General features: G+C 43.3%; 2 protein-coding genes across 6 annotated transcripts in view; one reads left to right on the top strand and one right to left on the bottom strand.

Annotated features, from left to right (window-relative positions):
• Positions 1-3,087: 3,087 nt before the first annotated feature.
• MBD4 (methyl-CpG binding domain 4, DNA glycosylase) lies at positions 3,088-20,973 on the bottom strand. 2 transcript variants are annotated; one of them, XR_012083500.2, is made up of 8 exons: positions 20,731-20,973; positions 18,733-18,984; positions 17,245-18,098; positions 13,904-13,978; positions 6,408-6,542; positions 5,517-5,689; positions 5,021-5,124; positions 3,088-3,582 (listed from the first exon to the last, which is right to left on the bottom strand). XR_012083500.2 is itself a non-coding variant. In XM_020791435.3 (8 exons), exons 2-8 carry the CDS (start codon positions 18,960-18,962, stop codon positions 3,502-3,504), a joined length of 1,629 nt encoding a protein of 542 aa, XP_020647094.3. In that variant the 5' UTR covers positions 18,963-18,984; positions 20,731-20,973; the 3' UTR covers positions 3,088-3,501. The 2 variants fall into 2 exon arrangements, 1 of the variants encoding a protein (XP_020647094.3); XM_020791435.3 differs by having other exon boundaries at positions 5,517-5,666.
• Positions 20,973-22,271, top strand: part of IFT122 (intraflagellar transport 122) — an 84,214-nt gene continuing 82,915 nt past the window's right edge. For all 4 annotated transcript variants that reach the window (XM_072989482.2, XM_072989483.2, XM_072989484.2 and 1 more), the window contains exon 1: positions 20,973-21,224. In XM_072989482.2, the coding sequence (XP_072845583.2) occupies positions 21,184-21,224 (41 nt within the window). In that variant the 5' untranslated portion in view covers positions 20,973-21,183. The remainder of the gene's footprint in view (positions 21,225-22,271) is intronic.

Raw genomic sequence — 22,271 nt, forward strand, 5'->3', positions numbered from 1 at the left:
CCCCCCCGCCTTTCCATGGCCGGGCGGGCCTCGTCCCTCAGGGCTTCGTCAGAACCTGGTTTAACGTACAGTCGCGAAGTGGCTTAAGTCGGCAGATTTGCTTTCGCCGCTCCCTCTCCCGTCTGGAACCTGGCCCTATCCTAGACATTGACCCCCCCCCCCCCACTGCCGTCAAGAATGCTGACTTGAGGCTCAAACGTTTAAAACTGGCCGGGCCGAGAGGTTTTCCTCCCTGAGGCGAAGAAAGTGCCTCCCCCCCCCCCCATTTGACTTGAGGCCGGTTGCCCTGGGGACAGGACAGCAGCCCGCTTTATGGAGTACAAGGAAGGCTACCAGGAATGCACATAGAGCGCACGGATACAGACTCCGGACCTCCAGCAGAGGCGTTGTCAACGCCCCGCTGCACCTGATCCCACCAGACTATCTAGCCAGGGCCCCGACCCAGTTTCTTCCACCAGAGGCAGCCGCTTCATTCTGCCTCATGGTTGGGAGGGCTTTGAGCGCAACTGACATAGCCCTACATCTGCACTTCCCACGTCAGCAGTTGGCAATAGGCTTGTGCATATAGAAGAATAATTTACGTATTATTCATCCACCAGCTTTTTATGAAACACACACAAAAAAGGTACTTTACAAACTTCAGATGGGTCTGTACTGGTCTGCAGCAAAACTCAGTTTACACCTATTCAAAAACTTCATGAATGAATTACCAGCTCGCACTGAGATTTGCTCATGTTTTGAGTAACCTGCCATGGCTAATTACAGTTAACTCACAAAGTGCAATGGCTTGCTGGTCATACACCTGATTGTGCAATCGAGATGTGCCCTGGCATCTCATAATTAGCCAGAAGTAGCCATGGCAAAAAGGGACGTGCTAGAGCTGTGGGTTAAACCACAGAAGCCTCTGTGCTGCAGGGTCAGAATTCCAGTAGTCGTAAGATCGAATCCACGCAGCAGAGTGAGCTCCCATCACTTGTCCCAGCTCCTGCCAACCTAGCAGTTCGAAAGCATGCAAATGCGAGCAGATAAATAGGTACCACCTCGGTGGGAAGGTAACGGCGTTCTGTGTCTAGTCGCGCTGGCCACGTGACCACAGAAACTGTCTTTGGACAAACACTGGCTCTATGGCTTGGAAACGGGGATGAGCATTGCACCCTAGAGTTGGACACAACTGGACTAAATGTCAAGGGGAACCTTTACCTTTAGACATGGCAAGTTAAGTAAACCACATACAAACACCACTTCTGGCCACTGTGTTACAAAGCTCTATGGTCTGAATTCCACATCATTAAATGAATGAAGTACAGTATCTATTTGATATTTCTGTTGAAGAAAAAGCCTTAAGGAACTACACAATTCTGGAGTGCTTATGTTGGTAACTTTCTTTTTAAATTTTTTTGTTGCCATTGAATAAGAAGTATCCAACCATGAAGGAAAATTTCATGTTTCATCTCCAAAACAGAGTAACATGCAACACGTGTAGCACTTTGTAATACTAAAGTGCCCTACCAAAAAAAACCCTACAAAACTCTTACATTAAACTGGTAATTGAGGACAAATGTTTTCCTTTTATTGCACAAAGTGCAGCTGAGGCTGAAAGTAGGGGATTCACAGAAAGTCTCTTCAGTGAGTGAGATGCACAGTATGGATTTCATTTGCTCTAGCCTGTCATCTTGAGTGCAACTAGATTACTTCTATTTATACTTTTTATGTTGTAGCAGGCTGGATAGCCCAGTGGTTTAAGTATCTGACTGCAAAGCAAGAGGTTGGGAGTTCAATTTCCCACTATGCCTCCTGCAAATGGAGCCATCCTGTGTGGCCCTGGGCAAGCTGCACAGTTCCAAGGTTCCCCCAGAAGAAAGGAATGGTAAACAACTGGAGTATTCGCTGAACATTCTGAAAAAAGGATTGCCATAAATCAGAATTGATGAGACACCTGATCATATTTTATCCTGCTCTTCCTTGTAAGAGTTTAGGTTTGCAAACATGGATCTAGCAACTGTCCTATTGTATCTTTAAAACAGTCCTGACTTATCTCAGTTAAAATCCTGTAAAATAGGTGAGGCTCAAAGTGATAGTAATTTGTGGCATAGTAGGGTTCTGAACCCAACGTTTCCCCTGGTTCATGTCTACCATTCTAAACATTAAGGACCTTACATCCTAGAACACACTTTGCTAAGTCCTGATATTAGACAATGCACATCATTAAAATATGAGAACATGGTACTTACAGAAATTTCAAGTTATAGGACTGGTTTCAAGGGGTCTGTCATGAGTTCAGCTGAAGAAGACCTGGAATTGGATGAGTTAATTGCAGCCCAGGGAAGTGGGCGGCAATTAGTGGAATTGGAGGCCCTCGTTATCACAGACAGCTGCAATCAGTAATGAATCACTGTCAATTTATCCTCCCTCCCTCCCCTCAGAGTTAGGGATACGCTCCAGCAGAAACTTACAACAGGTAGATCTGAAGCTGGCATGCTTCTCATAGAAACATCAAGTCAATTCCCTGGCTTGCGTCCACACTCTGGTTTATCCTGAACGACCTTGCTCTCCTGACCCTTGGCACTCGGACTTTGGACTACGGTTTGTGTTTTGGTTTTGACAATTCAGCATCTGTTTTGATCTCCCGGACTTCTGACATTGGACTGGCTTATCGGACTTTCACCTGCTGAATCCCCTGAGAATGTGACAGGGTCATGCCAAATTATTCCCAGTTGTCAGTAAAAGTTTGGACTAAATGTGTGGAAACAGAATGAAGGTAACTGTTGACACTTTGTATAGGAAATCATTTCCTCTCAACCTTATCAGTCGTCTAGCAGTTTTGAGCTATGGAAGAGTTTTTCAGCAGCTAACATGAACAGAATCCCAGCCATAACCAACCTTTAAACAGAAACACTAGTTTAGGTTGGCTGAAACCTGTTGGTGGAATAAAGGCGCTCCCTACGGAGGTGGGAAGAATCTTTGCCTGACCAGCTGCTTTGGACTCAGAACTATCAGCCAACATGGCCAAGTATCAGGGACAATGGGATTTGTACTTGTCAGGCAAAGGTCTGTCTTTTCAAGCAGGCATTTAAATAAGTAACGTGCTCCTAAGAAAGGTATTTTAATAGGAGAGGTTAAATGGCAGCATTTAACGAAACAGTGAAGTCCAGTTTGATGTGTACCTCCAGTACAATACATTACAAGGACTTTGGAAAATGCTATATTTAACTGCATCAATTCCACATCTATGTACCACTAAGATTTGTATTATTAATGCATTATTAATGAACAATATGTTATTAATACATCATAATGAACAATTTAGAAGCCGTTATATTAAAAGTTCTTAGTTGACTTTAATTACAGCTTTTGAACAACATTATATACAAATATTATTTAATAAAATGTCCAGAGTGCACTATCATGTATATAAAAATACTGGTTTCATTTTATAGTAACTAAAAGGGACACTAGCATCTGCCAGATTTTTAAAAGACAGTAAGGCATGTGCATGCAGTGCTAATTATTATGGTTCAGTTTCTTATAGTTTTCCTGAAGCCAAGTATGATATACATTCAGCTTATGGTCTTGTGGTTGAACCTGAAAGAAAGTCAAGATTAATTTTAGTTCAAAAAGCCAATTTTATCATGTTTAAAATGATTAAATAGACAAAGAAATCCATTTTGCAGCTTATTGCGCTAATTCCAACATTTAAGTTTTATTGAAATACATTTGTCTTCTTTTTGAGGAAACAAAAATAGGGTGAAGCTTTTGAGATGTTGTAACATCTAGAAATAGTGGAAAAGTGAGTTGGTCTTATAGTGTGCCTTAGTAGCTGTTTTATTTCATGGAAGCCCACTCTGCAACAGCAGCAGTTCATATATTTAAAGTGCTATTAAAAGATCTCTTTTACATTCACCACCTTCACAAAGGTGCATTTGGTGGGTACACAGGAAAGTACATGTCTTTACTATTGCTGCTCCCAGTCATTGGAGGCCAGACTGGCCCCATCTTTGCTATCCTTCTGCAAGCAGGCAAAGACCTTTCTCTTCAGGAAAGCTTTCCCTGAGTTACTGGCTGCCTCAATGGGGCTTTCAAATGGATTGTTGTACTTTATTGCTTTGAATGTTTTGGGTTATGTTTTTTAGTATAGCATTTGTTTGATCTTTTTTGTATCTGTATATACTGTCTTTTAATTGGAAGCCACCTTGGGTCCTTTTTAAGGAGAAAAGTATTTTAAATAAATAAATAAAAATACAGTGGTGCCCCGCATAGCGACAATAATCCATTCCGAAAAAATCGTCGCTATACGGATTCGTCGCTATGCGGAACAAAGATGCCCATAGGAATGCATTAAACCACGTTTAATGCGTTCCTATGGGCAAAAAACTCACTGTTATGCGAAGGTCCTCCATGCGGCCGCCATTTTCGCTGCCCGGTAAGTGAGGAATCCAGGCAAAAACACAGCGGGTGGCCATTTTGGAACCACCGATCAACTGTTTTGAAAACATTGCTATGCGAAAATCGGTAAGCGAAACGCTTACCGATCATCGCAATGTGATGTTTTACCATTTAAAACATCGCAATGCAATCGCTTTTGCGATCGCAAAAAATACATCGCTATGCGGATTCGTCGTTAAAAGAATCGCTCGTTATGCGGGGCACCACTGTACTATTGGCAGTAGCGTCTGTTAACCCCACCTAGGGCCATGCTGATGGCCCTGAGGGTGAAGTTCAAAAGTGTCTAGGTAGTCCCACTTCCTCCTGGATGCCTAAAACCACTTTCACAGAGCCAACTGTTTCTGCTGCTTTGGCAAGGCCTGAATAGGGGCAACTGGCAGTACTGCAGTAAGGCAAGTCCTTTTATGTGAGTTCTGCAGAGAACACAATTAGTCTGCTATTCCAAAAGTGATTGTACATCCTGAATCACAGGAGAAAGGGCGTTTAGAATCAAGAGTGGGCCATTCCATTCCAGAAACACTGCTAAATTAGTAATCCGTGCCTTTCCTCAATTTAAACACAGGGCAGCATGTGTTACCTCTTTCCACTCATTGACACAGAAGATCCTGTAAGAGTCATTTCCATATTTCCCGATCCCATGCAACTCAATAGGATATTTCCATTGTTTGACCAAATATTCATCTAGGAAACAAAAGTGCATCACAATAAAAGATCCAAGGCAAACTTTTAAGAATTCTAGTACTTTTCTATTTGTGAAATCCTACTTACATGAAGTGAAACAAATCACAATGATGTAAAAAACTGAATAAAATACATTGCTGCTACAGAAAACTGCACCACTGCTAATATCTTCAATTAGTCAGGAAGAGATTATTATGTAGTCTGGAGTTCCTGGTTTTCTAAGCAGTGGGAATCCAAAACCACAGTATTTATACAAGGAAAAGTGGAGTCAAGGTTTCACAGGGTGTAGCCAAGGGTTTACCCTGGCCAGTGCAAAGCATGCTGAACACTAAACAAAAAGACCCACTACACTTTATTCTAGGTACTGCTATTATATGTACAAGAAAGGCTACCTGAAAATTTGATGATGGTCTTCGCTCTGAGTTCATACAAGCCAAGGGGTTTAAGTAGCTCTGACATTTCCTTCCAGTCAGCAGTTCTCGCCACTGTAGCTGACGGATATTTCTTTAAAAATTCCCACAGGACCGGAATGGCCATCTTTCCTGGTCAGAAATAACATGAAAGTCTGAAAATAACATGAATGGAAAGGTCTGCACTAAATTTCTTCACAAACGTTTTCACTTGGCATGAATTGTGCTGCTCTACATAGCTTTTGGCCGCCTGTAAGATTCTGGGACCTCCCAACAGATACATGACCTCCAATGAAAATTCATCTCGTGTGAAGCAGCCTTAGGGAGCAGAAATATATATTGTAGTCTTGGTACAGTCATCAGAAAACTACTAATAATGTTTTTTAACTGAATGTGTGATGGCAATCTTGCACAATATATTCAGCCTCATTTAATCTTCATTTTAATAGCAGGAATTTAGTTTGCAAGGCTAAGGTCAACGTTGCCCCTCTTCTCTTCTCCTCCCTGTCCTGCCCACCACTAGCTAAAATGATGTGTAAATCAGGAAACCACTTGGGCAAAGCCATTTGTACATGTCTTTAACATCTGGTCAGTATCCAGTGGGAAACACAGGACTGGTTTCATTTGCTAGTCCAGGAGTGGGCAGTTGCGGTCCTCCAGATGTTGCTGGGTTGCAATTCCCATCCTTCTTCAACGTCACCTAAGGAACTGCAGCTCAACAATAGATGGAGGGTACAAGTTGCTCACCCCTGAGGAAACTGGCCGATTCATGCGCGCTCTTCAGTAGATTATATCCTGACAGAAAAACAACTCCATCTTGTTCTGCTGTTCAGGGGGAGTCCAAGAGAGAGCATACTGCTTCCTTTTATTTACCTGAGGTCTTATTCAGAAATATTGTTGCAATTAGTAGCTTCCATGGATCATGGAACAATGTTTCTTGGACCAAATTAAAAGGAGAGCGAGGTGGAATCCATTTCTTAAAAGCTTTTCTTCTAGGTGGGCTTGGAGCTATATACAGACAATTGAAAGTTCAAAGTGATTAAAAAAATACTACAGATTCATTCAAATCCACCTGCATCCCAGGAGACAATGTGTTACAGTTTATACTTTCCGAAGAGAGATCAGGTTATTTCTATCCTACACAACTGTTTCAACAGCCTCTATAAGATTAGTGCCAAAGAATATTAAGGTATGCCTCATTATCTTATGAATATTCCTCTTTTACCTCCCTGACCAATTTGCAGTCCATACTAGGAAATGAAAATGGCAGCCATTTTTGGTAGCCAAAACAAACCGAGAGAAGGAGCCGTTCTTTAGTCTTACCTTCTTTTTCACAGCTAGTGTTTTAAACTAGGGGTGAGGAACTGTGGCTATGCAGATGTTGTCGGACTACATTTCCTACAAGCACTAGCTAGTCTAACCAACCGTGAGAGAATCGGGGAGTTGTTGCTGTGACAAACCCAGACCTACTGGGATATGCCCCACTTTCACTAAGCTGCCACCAACCATTCCCTATAAGAAGTCACACAGACCAGGGATGGATTTTTAACAAATAAAGGAATAAGGTTTATTTAAACAACACACAGGGAAAATAAAATGATCAAGTGAATAAGATACAGTAACGTGGCTTAGTCTCAATCATACATACACACAGTTTGGTTCACACAGAACACTTAACTTGAAGCACAGACCCTGAACCTATCAGTTCTGGCTCACCATACAGACACCTGAACCTATCAGGTTGGTACTGACTGACACACAGTAGTACCCTGTCTGACACACAGACTCCCACTCAAGCTTCTTCTCTCAGCTCTTCTCCAGCTTCTCCTAAACTTCTCCACACAAGCTCCACATATATATACAGTACAGCCCCTCCTCCTGATGTCCCGCCTTCCACTCCCCATAGGATGGAACTTTCCCTCCAAACCCATGACAGACAGGTAACATCAGTGCTGTATGTAACACCTCCCCTCTTTATAAGTTGTTTTGTAGGGGGAAAGCTAAGGTGCTTTTCACCAAAAAACAACCTGGACCCAAAACATACAAAAACAGTCATATAATAACATACAATACCATACTTACTTATACTTACACTCTAAGTTAACCATATCAATTAGGCATTTAAACAATAACATTTACAATACATCAAATTACCTTTATTCATACAAACCAATCATGTTTTTAATACACAAGTACATTTAACCTTTTGTCACCAAAATATATACATAGTCCATGTTTCTTTCGCCGTCTTCATTCTTCAGGTCTTCTTGACAAGGCGTCAGCAACACAGTTCACTGACCCTCTGACCACCTTCACTTCAAAGTCATAGTCCTGCAGGTTTAAAGCCCACCTCATAAGTTTACTATTGTGGGTTTTCATTATCTTTAACCATTGCAGTGGTGAATGGTCAGTGCACAGAGTAAAATGTCTTCCCCAGATGTAAGGCTTGGCCTTCTGGATCGCGTAGACTATGGCCAGGCACTCCTTCTCCACGGTTGCCAAATGTCTCTCACCTTTCTGGAGTTTCCTACTCAGGTAGGACACTGGATGCTGGTCACCATTTTCATCCTCCTGGCAAAGAACTGCTCCTACCCCGCTGTTAGACGCATCGGTGTAGATGATGAACTCCCGGTCGAAGTCTGGAGCACGCAGCACTGGATAGTTGGTGAGGGCCTCCTTCAACCTCTGGAACGCCTTCTCACAGTCGCTGGTCCACGGGATGCGGTCATCAGTCTTCTTCCTCGTCAGATCGGTCAGCGGAGTCGCCATCTCGCTAAACCTCGGGATGAACTTTCTGTAGTAGCCCACCAACCCAAGAAATGATTTGACTTTTCTCTTGGTGTTGGGTCTGGGCCAATCACGAACTGCTTCTATCTTGGCCTCTAGGGGTTTGATCATTCCTCCCCCTACCATGTGACCCAAGTATTTTATTTCTGGGCTACCCAGCTGACACTTGCTCGCCTTTACTGTTAGCCCTGCTGCACTTAACCTCTGCAGCACTAACTCCAGGTGTTTCAGTTGATCTTCCCAGGTATTACTGAAGATCCCTATGTCGTCAATGTAGGCCACAGTAAAGTCACTGAGCCCTGCTAAGGTCTGGTCCATCAGCCTTTGGAATGTGGCTGGTGCATTTCTGAGACCAAAGCTCAGGACTCGAAACTCATAGAGACCAAAAGGGCTGCAAAAGGCGGTCTTTTCTTGATCCCTGGGATCAATTCTTAATTGCCAATATCCCTTTACCAGGTCCAATGATGAGATGAACCGACAACCCCCTATGGTTTCAATCAGGTTGTCTAGCCTGGGCATTGGGTAGGCATCAGGAGTGGTTACGCGGTTTAATTTCCTGTAATCTACACAAAACCTAATGCTCCCATCAGGCTTGTCCACTAGGACTATCGGAGAGGACCAAGGACTAGAAGAGAGGACGATTATGTTCTCCCTAAGCATCTCGTCCAGCTCCTTCCGCACCTTGTCCCTATAGGGTCCCGTCACTCGGTATGGGGATACTGCTTGCGGGGGTGCATCCCCTGTGTGGATCCGATGCATCACTCCCTTCACGATCCCCGGCTTATTGGAAAACACCCTTTGGTATTTGATGAGCAGCATTTTTAATTCTTGCTGCTGGTCTTGGGTGAGTGCAGGACTGATCTTTACCTCCTCTGGGTTGTATTTTACTTCCCCTCTACCCTCCCAGAAGGGTAATTCAGCTTCCTCACTCTCAGCTGCTTTTATCGCAAATAAAACCCTCTGTTCCCCTCTGTAGTAGGGTTTTAGGGCATTCACATGAACCACCCTCCTTGCTTGGTTCTCCTCCTGCTCTATAAGGTAGTTCAGGTCTGACATCTTGGAAATGACCCTATATGGTCCTGCCCATTTGAGCTGCAGTTTGTTCTCTCTGCAGGGCCTAAGCCAAAGCACTTCCTCCCCTGGGTCAAAGTGCCTCTCTCTAGCTTTGTGGTCATACCATGTTTTCTGTCTGACCTTCTGAGCTTGCAGGTTTTCTGCTGCTAGCTCTAGGTTTCTCTTTAGGTCATTCATCAAGGTGTCTATGTATGTCACAACGTCTTGTGGGTCATCCTGGGTGATCTGCTCCCAATTTTGTTTGATCAAATCAAGGGGCCCTTTCACCCTTCTCCCAAATAAAAGTTCAAACGGACTGAACCCGGTACTGGCTTGTGGCACTGATCGATAAGCAAACAAAAGGGATTACAGCTTCTGGTCCCAATTGTTTGGATTCTCTGCCAAGTAAGCCCTAATCATGCGCATTAGAGTCCCATTGAACTTCTCACTTAACCCATTACTTTCAGGGTGATAGGCAGTGGTTTCCTTGTGCTTAATTCCACAGATTTGCCATAAGCGTTTCATGAGCTTCGATGTGAACGATGCACCCAAATCTGTGATTATTTCTGAGGCAAATCCCATCCTGGACATATACCCCACCAAGGCATCTGCCACTGTGTTAGTTTCAATGTTAGTCAAGGGAATGGCTTCAGGGTACCCCGTGGCATGGTCCACAATGGTGAGAATGAACCTGTTCCCCCTCTTTGTGGCCTTGGGCAAAGGTCCCACAATATCCACCCCTATGCATTTGAACGGAGTGTCAATCACAGGCAAAGGGCACAACTTTGCTTTGGTCCTGTCGCGGCTATTCCCCTGCCTTTGACACACATCACATTGTTTACAGAATTCTTTGATCTGCTTCCCTATTTCAGGCCAGTAAAAATTCTGTGTGATTCTCTGCTGTGTTTTGTTCACCCCTAAGTGCGCAGCAAACATGTCAGAGTGCCCCCTTTGTAAGATCATGGGGCGATACTTTTCAGGTACCACTAGCTGACTTCTGATCCCATCTCCCCCTTTTGAGATATTCCTCAGGGTCTCTCTAGATAAAATTCCCTTTCTCTCACAAAATCTCACTGGGGTCTCAGGTGTTAGCTGGGCGTCTGTCACCTGTTCAAAACATTTTTGGAGAGTGGCGTCTGCCTTTTGCTCTTGGCCAAATCGGCTGTTTGTGGTTAAGGTTTCCACCACAGCTTTGGAACTCCCCCCACCTGCTTCCGTCTCGGGCTCATCATTACCCCCCTGAACTGTCCCCGTGGTGGCTTGTGAATGTGTAATCACTAGCACCCGTTTCACATGTTCAGCCAGGTCATTTCCCACGAGCACGGCTGCTGGCAGAGTCGATGAAATCGCTAGCCGCCAAACTCCCCTCCAGCCTTGAAAGCTCACAGGTACCTCCGCTACTGGCAGTGAGATCACCTGTCCCTCAATCCCTGCCACCTTTAGGCTCTCATTTGGGATGATATACTCCCTAGGAATAATATCTGGATGGCACAGGGTCACCTGGGAACAAGTATCCCTTAACCCCCGATACTGATGGTCAAGTATTCCTACGTCCACCCCTGCTGTTTCAAACAACTGAGAATCTGTTCTCACAAGTAAGCAGCGCCTGACCTCCACAAGAGGACCATTTTCCTCAGCCTGATCAGCAGATGTCACTGTTCCAGATTGAGTAGCCATGGCAACAGGCTCCCTCAGTGGCAAGGAGCTTTGCTCTTTCTGGACACAGAACACAGCTTTTGGCTTGGTTCCACTCGAATCATGAGGCACATTTCCTTTTAGCTGCTTTAATTTCTCACACTCTGAGATTAGATGGCCCTTTCCTTGACAGAAATAACATTTTCTGCTGTATTTGGAGTCTTTCTCATCTTGTTTTGGTTTTCCCTCCAAAATCTGAGGTCTTGGTTTCATGTCTGAGGGCTTCCCTTCACCATGGGTCCCTCCCCCTTGCTGGCTTCTCCCTGGTCCCTGAGAGTACTTGCTGTAGGTCTCCTTAGGTTTACCTATCGATTTCCCCTCACCCAAGGGCTTTCTTATTTGGGAAATAAAATCTGCGATCTCGGCTGCTTCCGCCACAGATTTCGGTTTCCTTTCCCTCACCTGGAACTTCAGTTCCCCATGCAGGACTGAATAGAACTGTTCCAGCGCTATCAAGTCTTTGAGCTGCTGAAAGGTCTCTGTTCCCTCCTGAGATAGCCATTTCTCTAGCAGCCTCATCAGTTGGGCCCCCACTTGGGTAAAAGTCTGCTCTGGTTTCTTGGTGAGTGACCTGAATCTTTGCCTCAGCTGTTCCGCATTTATCCCATGTCTGGCAAACACCAGTTTTTTAAACTCTGCAAAATCTTTCATCAGTTCCTCTGGCATCTCTGCATAGACTTCTGCCAGGTTGCCACTGATTAAAGATCGCATAATGGTCATCTTCTCAGTTTCCCTCACTGAGAAGTCCACAAACGCTCTTTCCACTAAGGAAAAGAACACCTCAGGGCAATCTCCCTTGTGGTACACAGGGAATTTCTTCAGGTCAGCTTTAGACAATTGGCCTCCCTCAGAATCCCTATTGTTATTATTGTTCTGATTCATCAGTTCCAATTTTCTTAACTCAAACGCCATTCTTTCTTTTTCCAGAGCAATTTTCTCTCTCTCCAATCTTTCTTCTCTCTCCATTCTCTCTCTCTCTCTCTCTAATTCAAATTGCCGTTGTTTCTCCCTTTCCCTTTCCTCCATTTTTTCTCTCTCTAATCTTTCCTCCATTTCAAATTGCCTCATCCTCAGTTCATGCTGTTGGGCTATGAGCATTTTCCTGAGCTCTGAGTTCTGTTCCCCCGTGCTGTCACCCTGCACTGAGCCAAATTCATCCTCAGAACCTTGGTCAACCTGGGGGTCTTTCACTTCACCCATTTCTGCCATTTGGCTTCGAGTCAAGGGCATAATCCCCCCCCAGAACAGGCTGCTTTCAAAAGTCAAGCCTCAAAATAAAGCGACCACTTTTTTCTTCTTCTCTCTTTTGCCTCAGAACCAGCTTTCTATAGATTGCTGCTGTTCTTCAGCACTAACTTGCAACTGTTGCAAGCCAGAGTCTACCCCCCTCTGCTAGGCCTCTCAGCAGACAGGCTAGATCACTGCTACTTTACCCAGTTTTGCCTCAGCTTTTTTCCCGCCAAAACAGGTTGCCTCAGAGCTCCCTAATCTAGTCCCCAGTTGGCACGTTCTTCCACTAGCGCACCTCCCCGTGAGGTACGCCTAGAAGATTACCTACGCGCCCTCAGATTGTCCCTGACTAGACCCCCCTTGCTCTGGGCACACTTGCCAAGGCTTTGCTGGACCACTGGACAACTGGACCAGTCGTATCCCACACGCTGGACACCAATCAATGCGACAAACCCAGACCTACTGGGATATGCCCCACTTTCACTAAGCTGCCACCAACCATTCCCTATAAGAAGTCACACAGACCAGGGATGGATTTTTAACAAATAAAGGAATAAGGTTTATTTAAACAACACACAGGGAAAATAAAATGATCAAGTGAATAAGATACAGTAACGTGGCTTAGTCTCAATCATACATACACACAGTTTGGTTCACACAGAACACTTAACTTGAAGCACAGACCCTGAACCTATCAGTTCTGGCTCACCATACAGACACCTGAACCTATCAGGTTGGTACTGACTGACACACAGTAGTACCCTGTCTGACACACAGACTCCCACTCAAGCTTCTTCTCTCAGCTCTTCTCCAGCTTCTCCTAAACTTCTCCACACAAGCTCCACATATATATACAGTATAGCCCCTCCTCCTGATGTCCCGCCTTCCACTCCCCATAGGATGGAACTTTCCCTCCAAACCCATGACAGACAGGTAACATCAGTGCTGTATGTAACAGTTGCCTACATATTTCTGGAGGACCATATTTGCCTATCCATTTTAAGTGAACCACAGCTACTGCAAGTGTGGTCATGGGAGAGAACTATGGCTTGATTAAAATGGAAAGCAGGCTTTTCTAAGGAAAGGAGGATGCAAACTAGGTTTCATACTGGCTCGTTAACACAGACAGCCACAGCTGCCCATCACATCAATGTCAGTTTGCACTATCTCAGCTTGTGAGTTACATTTACCTTCTAGAAGGAATTCCCAGTACTCAGATATAATTTTCTCCCTCAGTACCACATACACCAGATTCTAGGCAACTGTTCAATTAGGCAAAATGCTAACATTAATTTGACACGCCTTGAAATAACTATTATTATCCATATATTAATAATGACTCAAACTGGAGGGGGAGAAGGGCTCTATAAATGAAGATGACTGCAGCATTTCCTGGTCACATAGAAGTTGGAGATGAGTAAATGAATTCAATGCATTTTTAATTGGCATATAGTCTCGGGAATTCATTTCTAAATAGACATCCATAATATTTAGCACGTGATATGCAATCAATTTGACTTACTTCCAAGTAAAAATAACTAGGACTAAGCAATAGATTGCATTAGATTGTATCTCACACATCATTTGCACAGAAAGCTACTTACCTTCTTTGGTGAATTTACTGGAAAAATATGGACTAGTTTTCCTTCTTTCCACTTGAGTTCTTTGAATACGTTTCTCTGTTGCAATGCATTGTGAAAAACAAATGCATATGATTAATTCTTATAAATTTGACAAGTGTTACTCAATCCTTTATTATTTATTTATTTATTTATTCATTTCATTTCATTTATTTTCCACCTTTCTTCAGATTTAGGGACCCAATCAGCTTACAAAATGGCAGCAAAAACAGAACCTTTGAAACACATAAATTCTAATCTTAGAAATGTAATTAACCATATTTAATTAAAAAAATTAACTTAAAACCAATTGTTAAAGATTGACTAGAATCCTTTGGATAATTTATGCATGCATAAATTAAATTGCTTAACTTGTGGCAGCAAAATGGTACTAATTACTGTAGTGATGTGTCAGTTGTGTGACTAGATATGTGCACCTGCTATACAACTGGGCATGTGCATCATAATGCAACCAGTGCCTTGTTAATAGGCATCCTTCAGTCTCGAGAGACTATGGTTTTACTAGGTAGGTTTGTCAAGGACTCTTGCTTATACAATGAATTAAAATGAGTAATGAAGTAGAAATGTCAAACATTTCTTATACTGGTAGGTAGGCATCCTTCAGTTTTGAGAGACTATGGTAACATGCTCCGAATAGAGGTCTTGGAACAGCGCCTAGTGTAGCTGACAAGGCCAATTCGAGAGTGACAGTCCCTTCCACACTGAAGACAAATACAATCTGTCCCCTGTCCAGCTCCCTGATTTTGCTGGTTTCGTGACTGCCTCTTTGCCTTGGCCTGCTGGACAAGGGTCTCTTCAAATTGGGAGAGGCCATGCTGCATAGCCTGCCTCCAGTCTGAACTCTCAGATGTCAGGGTTTCCCATCGGTTGAGGTCCATTCCTAAGGCCTTAAATCCCACTTGCAGAAATCCTTGCATCATAGCTGTGGTCTCCCTCTGGGGCGCCTTCCCTGCACTAACTCTCCATACAGGAGATCTTCTGGAATGCGTCCGTCAGCCATTCTCACGACATGCCCAAGCCAATGTAGATGTTAGTTAGTGGCAAAGCCATGGTGAATTACACAATTTACCTTATACACTCATCAATCATCAACAGGATTCTGCCCGTTAAACATATACGTAAGTATCAACAGGTGAAATGCCACACCCACATACCCCAGTGCTACCTCCTCTCTCTGCAGCCCATTCAGCAGCCAAAGGCTTCTTAGAAGAGAGAACTGGAAGGGCCTCCTGAGCTTCCTGGGGAAGGGAGCTCCACAGCTTGTGAGAAGTCACTGAAAAGACCCTCATCAGGTATCTTGCAAGTGTGCTGGTACTGAGAAAACCACCTCCCTGGTACTTGTAAAACCTGGGGAGCTTATATAGGGAGATGTGATCTTTTAGACAGCCTGGACATTGGTCACATAAGACTTTATAGGTCACAACCAACCTTCTCTCTAAGATGCATGAGTGCGTAGCACCTCATCGGTGTTGTGCAGGACCACCCCCCCAGCACTGGTGGAAAATTAGAGGGAACATTTGATGACAGCATACATCTAGTTTTCTTGACTAGAATGAATGAGCTTTTCAAATAAAACATAAAACTGCTACATAGGTAAATGGGAAAACAGCCACCATCTAGGAGCACGAGCCTGCTGACCTGGCATGTACTGCTGAGATCTGGCTGGATGAGGACGAGGGTGCTAATCTCACTCAGCTTTGCCCACCAGGCTTTTCCATGCAGCAGCAGGGCAGACCTTGGAGGAGGGCAGGGAACTGCATGTAACCTATCATGAGTCCCTCCCTTGACACCAGATGTCACATCCCCTAGTTTTCCAGGTTTGAATGTGTATATCTGAAAGTGGGAATCTAGGACAGAACAAGGATTCACACTGCTGTAAAGTCTCCCTGCCTGAGCTAGCTGAGCTAGTCTTGGGGGACTTCAACATCCATGCCAACGTAGCTTTGTGAGGAATGGCTGAGGACTGTGTCTTCTACAGTGATACCCAACCTTTTTAACACTGTGGACCAGTTGGGGAAGGCAGGGCGCCCCCCTGCGCATGTGCAAAAGGGGCAGGGCCTTCTCGGATGCTCATGCACAAAACAGCAGGGGACATGCACGACAGGCAGGGGGCACTCATGCACAAAGGGGCAGGGGGACTTGTGTGGGTGGGCACATGCGCACATGCACAAAGTGGTTGTGTGGGGGGAGTGCATGTGGGGTGGGTGGAAGATCTGTCTCCATGGCCCGGTCCAGGCCATGGACCAGAACCGAGCCACAGACCGGGGGTTGGGGACCCCTGCTCTCTGACAACCATGGGCCTGTCTCAAATGACATCTTCTCCCACTCACACTGCTGCAGGGCACACTTTAGACCTGTTTTTCTGTACTGGAGTAAATGTTGGTGATCTGGGTGTGGAGGAACTCTCTGCAGTTTTGTTGTCATTGACAGATAATCATCTGGTGGCCCCATCTTTGCTGTCCTTTCTCAAGCGGCCAGAGAACTTTCTTTCAGGCAGGCTTTCCCTTGGTGACCTGCTATCTGAGAGAGCATTTTGGAATGGGATGGTTTGTATTTTGCTTTGAAATGTTTTACTAGTGTTTTTATCTTTCTAATAATATTAGATAAAATGTTTTAGTAGTGCTTTTACCTTTCTAATAATATTAAATAAAATAATGTTTCAGTAGTGTTTTTACTTACCTAATAATATTAGATAAAATAATGCTTTAGTAGTGCTTTTGCCTACCTAATAATATTAATTAAAATAAAATAAAATTCTTTTAAAATAATTGCATAACATTTTTTTAGCTTTCATATCTTGTCCTTTTAATGACGTAAGCTGCCTTCGGTCCTTTTTTTGGAGAAAAGCAGGGTAAAAATAATAAAATAATTAAAAAATAAAAAAGTTAGTGAAGGAAAGCAGTATCTGTCAGAGATGGTGATACACAATATAAAAATCAAACACATTTGAACAGACAGCACATTTGAACAGAAAGCCCAGGCTACATGTAGAATGAGACTTGGATTCAGTAGAAGTTTCAGTCTAAAGAAGGAAGGGATCAAATTGGCTTTCTCCTCTTCTTGTATCCCCTCTCACGCTGCTGTAGAAGATCCTCCCTCTAAAATGGTAAAAAGTAATTACAAAACCCTTCTACCTTTCTTCCCACAAAAGCAAAACTCCAGCAATTCAACTATTTCTGGGTTCACCCCAACAGCTTACCCATATGGAGCCTGAAGTTCCTTCACACCATTAGCATGCAAATATCCCTGCTAAAATCTTACAAAAACATTCAGGTACGATAAAAAAAAAAAAAAGAAATACGTACCTTTTAATGAAGTAAAACATCTCTCATCACACAGCTGTGGAACATTAACATCCACACTGGGAGCAATTTTCAAACCCTGGTTTTCTGAAGGCAGCCCATTTCTCTCCATTTCAGATTTTGAAAGGTTTACATCAAGTGCTACAGTAACTTTCCTGCTGAGAACTTCGCCACTTCTTAAGTTTTCTGTGCCTGACTTGTGTTCCAAGACATCTGTACCTGATGGAACATGTGGCTCCAGTTTGGGCTGAGAAAACAGCAGTTCATCCTTCCGGTCTGTTTTTCTTTTCCTTGAGCCTCTCTGGCACACTTTGCCACCACATATATTATCACTATTAAGGGCATGTAAGTTAGTCTTTCGTCTGGAATTTTTAATGCATCCAACCCCTTGTTTTTTATTTGATGGTATTCCCTGTTTTCTCTTTTGGTCATCATTCAAATTCCTAATTTCTGAATGACTTCTGGCTTTCTTAATTTGAACCGTTTGGGCAACTCTGTCGTTTTCCTTGGCTTTCAAATGACAGTCCTCCGAGACAGCATCTGTAGTGGACTCACTCCGCAAAGAAACGGAAGTCTTGTCCCGCTTTCCAACCCTGATTCGAAATTTCAAAAATTGATTTTGTGGAGAGATATCTTCTTCTTCACCAGTTTGCAGCCTAAGCTCTTGATTCTGGCTGTCAGAGGTACAGCTCTGTGTTTCTGACTCCACAGTCCTGATTCTACAACAATTGGCTGTTTGTATCCTCTTTGGAACAGAGACAGAAAAATCAAAATCCTCTAATTTAAGAACAGTTTCTCTGTTCTTTCTGAAGTATCCTAAAAGGGCTCGTTTGGATCTCAGCTTTGTTCCTTGAGGACTAAAAGAGAGGGAAACAGTTAAGTTGTTATTGTATTATAAATCTATAGCATAAATAGTAGCCAAAAAGGTATTATCAACGGGATGTAAACATCTTGTAGGCCTGGATTGGAAAAGTACTGAAGGTACTTGGCCATCTTTGCCCTCTCCAATCATTCTATTTCAGGCTTCAAACAGGCTGGGGGCAGGGAGACAGACTTTAAATGGCAAGTCACGACACCCCTGGGTTCTAACAGAACAATCTGTCAATGCGGCTTGTAAACCACACTTTGCCTACCCATACAATAGAGTATACAGTGGACAGGGAGAATATCTTTTTCAAAAAAATGAAAAGTATTTTTGAAGATGCAAAGTAGAAGCTACAATCCTGAAACTGACTTATAATGACTCTAACAAGGCTTTCAATGTAAATGAGATATTTAAGGAGTGGTTTTACTCTCCCACTAAGTTTCTCTGGCTAAGCGGGGATTCAAACCCAGATCTCCTGAGTCTTACTCCAACACGGTCCACTGGGTGTTCTATTACTGTATAACCACTACAAGCAGCTTTTAAATACTTTCTTCATCAACTACTGAACTCAAATGACATCTAGGAAACATCCAGAATACATTTTCAAGATTTTGAATAAGCATTACCTAACAAAATATACATCATATTTTCCTGCTGTTTTGCCAGTCTGCCTTTTCTTCATTATCTTTTCCCATCCTTCTGGAAGTGTTTTGACACACAAGTGACCTGATGAAGACGAAGTTGCTTCAATCTCTTTATAATGAGTTAGACTTTCTGCAACAGCCTCAGTCTCTTCTTTCTTGAGACATTTTCCAGCTGCTGTTGTAAGTTGCTCCTTTTCTTTGTTATCTTCCATAATGTGTTTATTGCTTATATCCCTGCAAGTAAATATTAAAATGTGTACTGTCTTTGCAGCCTTGACTCATTCAGCAGCCTGAACCTGATGTAATGCCTGGTTATGTTATGCTCTTCAACTGTATGATCATTGCTTTTTCCTAAAACTGGTTTACTCTTAGTTGACAGGAATTAAAAATATCAGAAATATGTTAAATAAACCTGCTATATGGACATCGGTCTCATTTATTAAGATGGAAGCTAAGCCTCTTCCAGTCTCTCTCATGAGAATTCAGGATTTCATACTGAAACTGACTGGCAGAAGGCCAGGGGTTAACCTGAAGAACGTAGTTTTTCCTGGGCAAGACATAATGAAGCAGTGACTACACTTCTTGGACCCATATATTAAGTTACTTCAGCAGAATGTATTCCCAGGTGGATGGCTCCTAGCACTACCAGTCAATATTTATTATAAAGCTATTCTATTTTTTCTTCCTCAGCAGATTTTTTTCAATGGTGGAAGGAAAACCAATAGAGGAAGTAAAAGTAAAACATGGAATTGTCACAAGGGGAAGAAAAACCACCTCCTCCCCTGTAAAATTCCAAGAGCACAATAAAGTGACTGCACAATAAAAGCCCCACATGATTCCAGAATGACACTGCCGCACTCACGGAAGGTTAGAAGTGTTCCAGATGAGTGTTCTCAATTTCAAGCATTTTCCAAAGAAGTAGCCCTGTTAATCCATCTCAACATGCTAGCAAAAGAAAATGGGGTAGGGGGAGGCCAAATACGCTAGCACTTGAAAGACTAACAGATTTATTTCAGTGCAAGCTTTTATAAATCAAAATTCACTTCTTCAGACATGGGGTGTATAAATACACGTCAATTTGCAGCTTGTCTGTATTTTCCTTTTCCCCTTTGTTATTTTATTTTATTTTCCTTTACCTGGGAAAATCCTGTAAGAAAAAGGCTGAATAGCTACACAAGGAGTGCCATATGCCAGCACTTCTGGATAGAGCTTCAGTCTTATCAGTACACAAAGGCATCCTCCGGAAGCCTCCTGAAACTCATACTCATGTATGTGTCTATAAATATGGGCAATCCCATCATGTGTATGTTTTCCCACAAAGTTCATCAGGCCCAACTTCTAATGCGTTCATAAGGAACTGTTGCCACCTGCTGCTAATATTTTATAGGTTGCATCCCACCCCACTCAGTGATTTCTGCAGATTTTCTATCACTAAGCCTTTTTTCATCTTTGGAGCAAAGAACAAGCAAACCACAGCATATCACCCTTGGCTGATGCATGGCATCTGTGCAAGGCTGAAAAGTACATGACGTATCTCTGTGGTCTTTTACCCTTCTCAACAATTCATTTACTGAGAGTATGCGCCTCAACTTACTTATGCATTAGGAAAAAAGGAACAGAAGAGTCAACAATGGCAAAGGAGCAACAGGGCAAAAAGCAAATTATGTTATTTCAGTTTGCCACAGCCTTGCACTGACAGAACAGCATGCCTACAGCATATTCCATGCTAAGATGGCATTTCTGCTTACAAGAATCCAGCCTGTGGAGAAAAATCAAACTGGGGGAGGATCAGGAAGGGAGTAGGGCCCTCCAGATGTTGCTGGAGTGCAATTTCAATCACGCTCCAGCTAGCCCTATCAAGAGTAATTAGGGATAACAGCTGCAAACCAGCAACTTCTAGAGAGATACAAGTTACCTAATGCTGTCTCTTTCCATCCTCCCTTTCCCACCACTTCCTCTAGACTAGAGGCAAATCCTTACCAGCCATCATCTTCCTCCCCTTGCTTCCTGCACCGAGTTCTCGCCTCCTTCCTCTTAGACTCACGGGCTTTCCTAGAATCTCAGCCACCTCTGGAAAACGGAAGCATCAGCCAGGGCAACAACGCCGCCAAGATCGATGGCGGGAAAAAAAAACATGACGGGAGATGACAGGCTGCCTGACTTACGCGCAGGCGCAGCGAGGCCGTCCTTTCCCGCGGTATTAAGATCTCGCTACGCACATAGAAGAGGATCGGGCATGCGCAAGAAAGCCTTTCGGGGCGCTCGTGTATTCTTCGAGGCTTCGTCGTTCCACGGGATGCTCTCTCTCGAGAAGAAACGGAAGCTTGGGAAGGAGTCGACTGCGCATGCGTGTTGCCTGGGTGCCAGTCTGGCGTCCTGCGTAAATAAATAAAAAAAAAAGTGGGACCGAGGGATGCTCATAAAAGGGGCAACATGCGAGCTGCGCTGACCTGGAGGGATGAGACTGAGCAGTGGTAAGAGCGAGTTTCCCCTCGAGAAGCCGCCTGGAGGCGATGTGGAGGTTCAGCTGCTGAAGGGTCGGGGTAAAAGAAAGAGGTTTTAAGTCTGACTGGGAATTAGGAAGTTCCCTGATTCTGTCCCTGTTTCCTGCATCCGTTTCTTCTTGTTATTGCATTTATTATTGTTGCTGCTGCTTTTGTTATTGTTATTATGTGCATCCTCTGTATTTAACATGCGTATCTTCTGTTAATAAATGTATTTAAGAGTGGCATGCAAAATAATAGCACCTAGTGTAATAAACTATCTCTCAAATACGTACTGTGTTAGAGGAATAGCAAAAATACAACCATTTAGAAGCCAACTGCAGGAAGTATAGAAGATGCTGCTTCATAAAAAGTTGGCAATGGGAGAATTGGCCCTTGCTCAGAGCCTGTTAAAATCAGAATATCTTCGGTTTTTGCTGAAGAGGACACAAAGAAGGGAGATCATTGACAAATTCTCTTAATTACAAAGAAAGAGGGGCTGTGTTGTTCATTAATTCATTTTTAGCAACTGTAACTTACATCTAAAGCTTTTTCCAAAACAAAGCACTGTGCACTCAACACAGTTTTGAAGCTGCAAAACATTTATGTTGAAGAGAAGTTGTTTAAGGATTCGCACATACAGTATATCAGAAAGCAGAGAAATTACAATCCAGAACAAGCAAGGTTATACAGTTGGATTGTACTTAGATCCAGTTGTTTATTTCTGGCAGATCCCACCATTTTCACCATAATCATTGATCCACTCTCTTTTCTGCAGTTCTCTCTGCACTCTAAAAAGCAAAGAGCACTGCAGCAGGTAGGGGGAAAAGGGGAAACTTTTATTCTACTGACACTGGATAAAAAAAACCACTGTTGGATCTTGGCCTACGTAAGCAGTAAATGTTTATAGTCTGCAGGGAAGAGAAATAACGTAGAAGAAATAAGGGGAAGTGTGACTGTATGGAATCCATACATTATAAGTAGACACATTATATGAGAATGTACATCATTACTGCTTACAGTATATGATTTTAAAGT

Source organism: Pogona vitticeps, chromosome 2 (genome assembly GCF_051106095.1).
Source record: "Pogona vitticeps strain Pit_001003342236 chromosome 2, PviZW2.1, whole genome shotgun sequence".
Taxonomy (NCBI): Eukaryota; Metazoa; Chordata; class Lepidosauria; order Squamata; family Agamidae; genus Pogona; species Pogona vitticeps.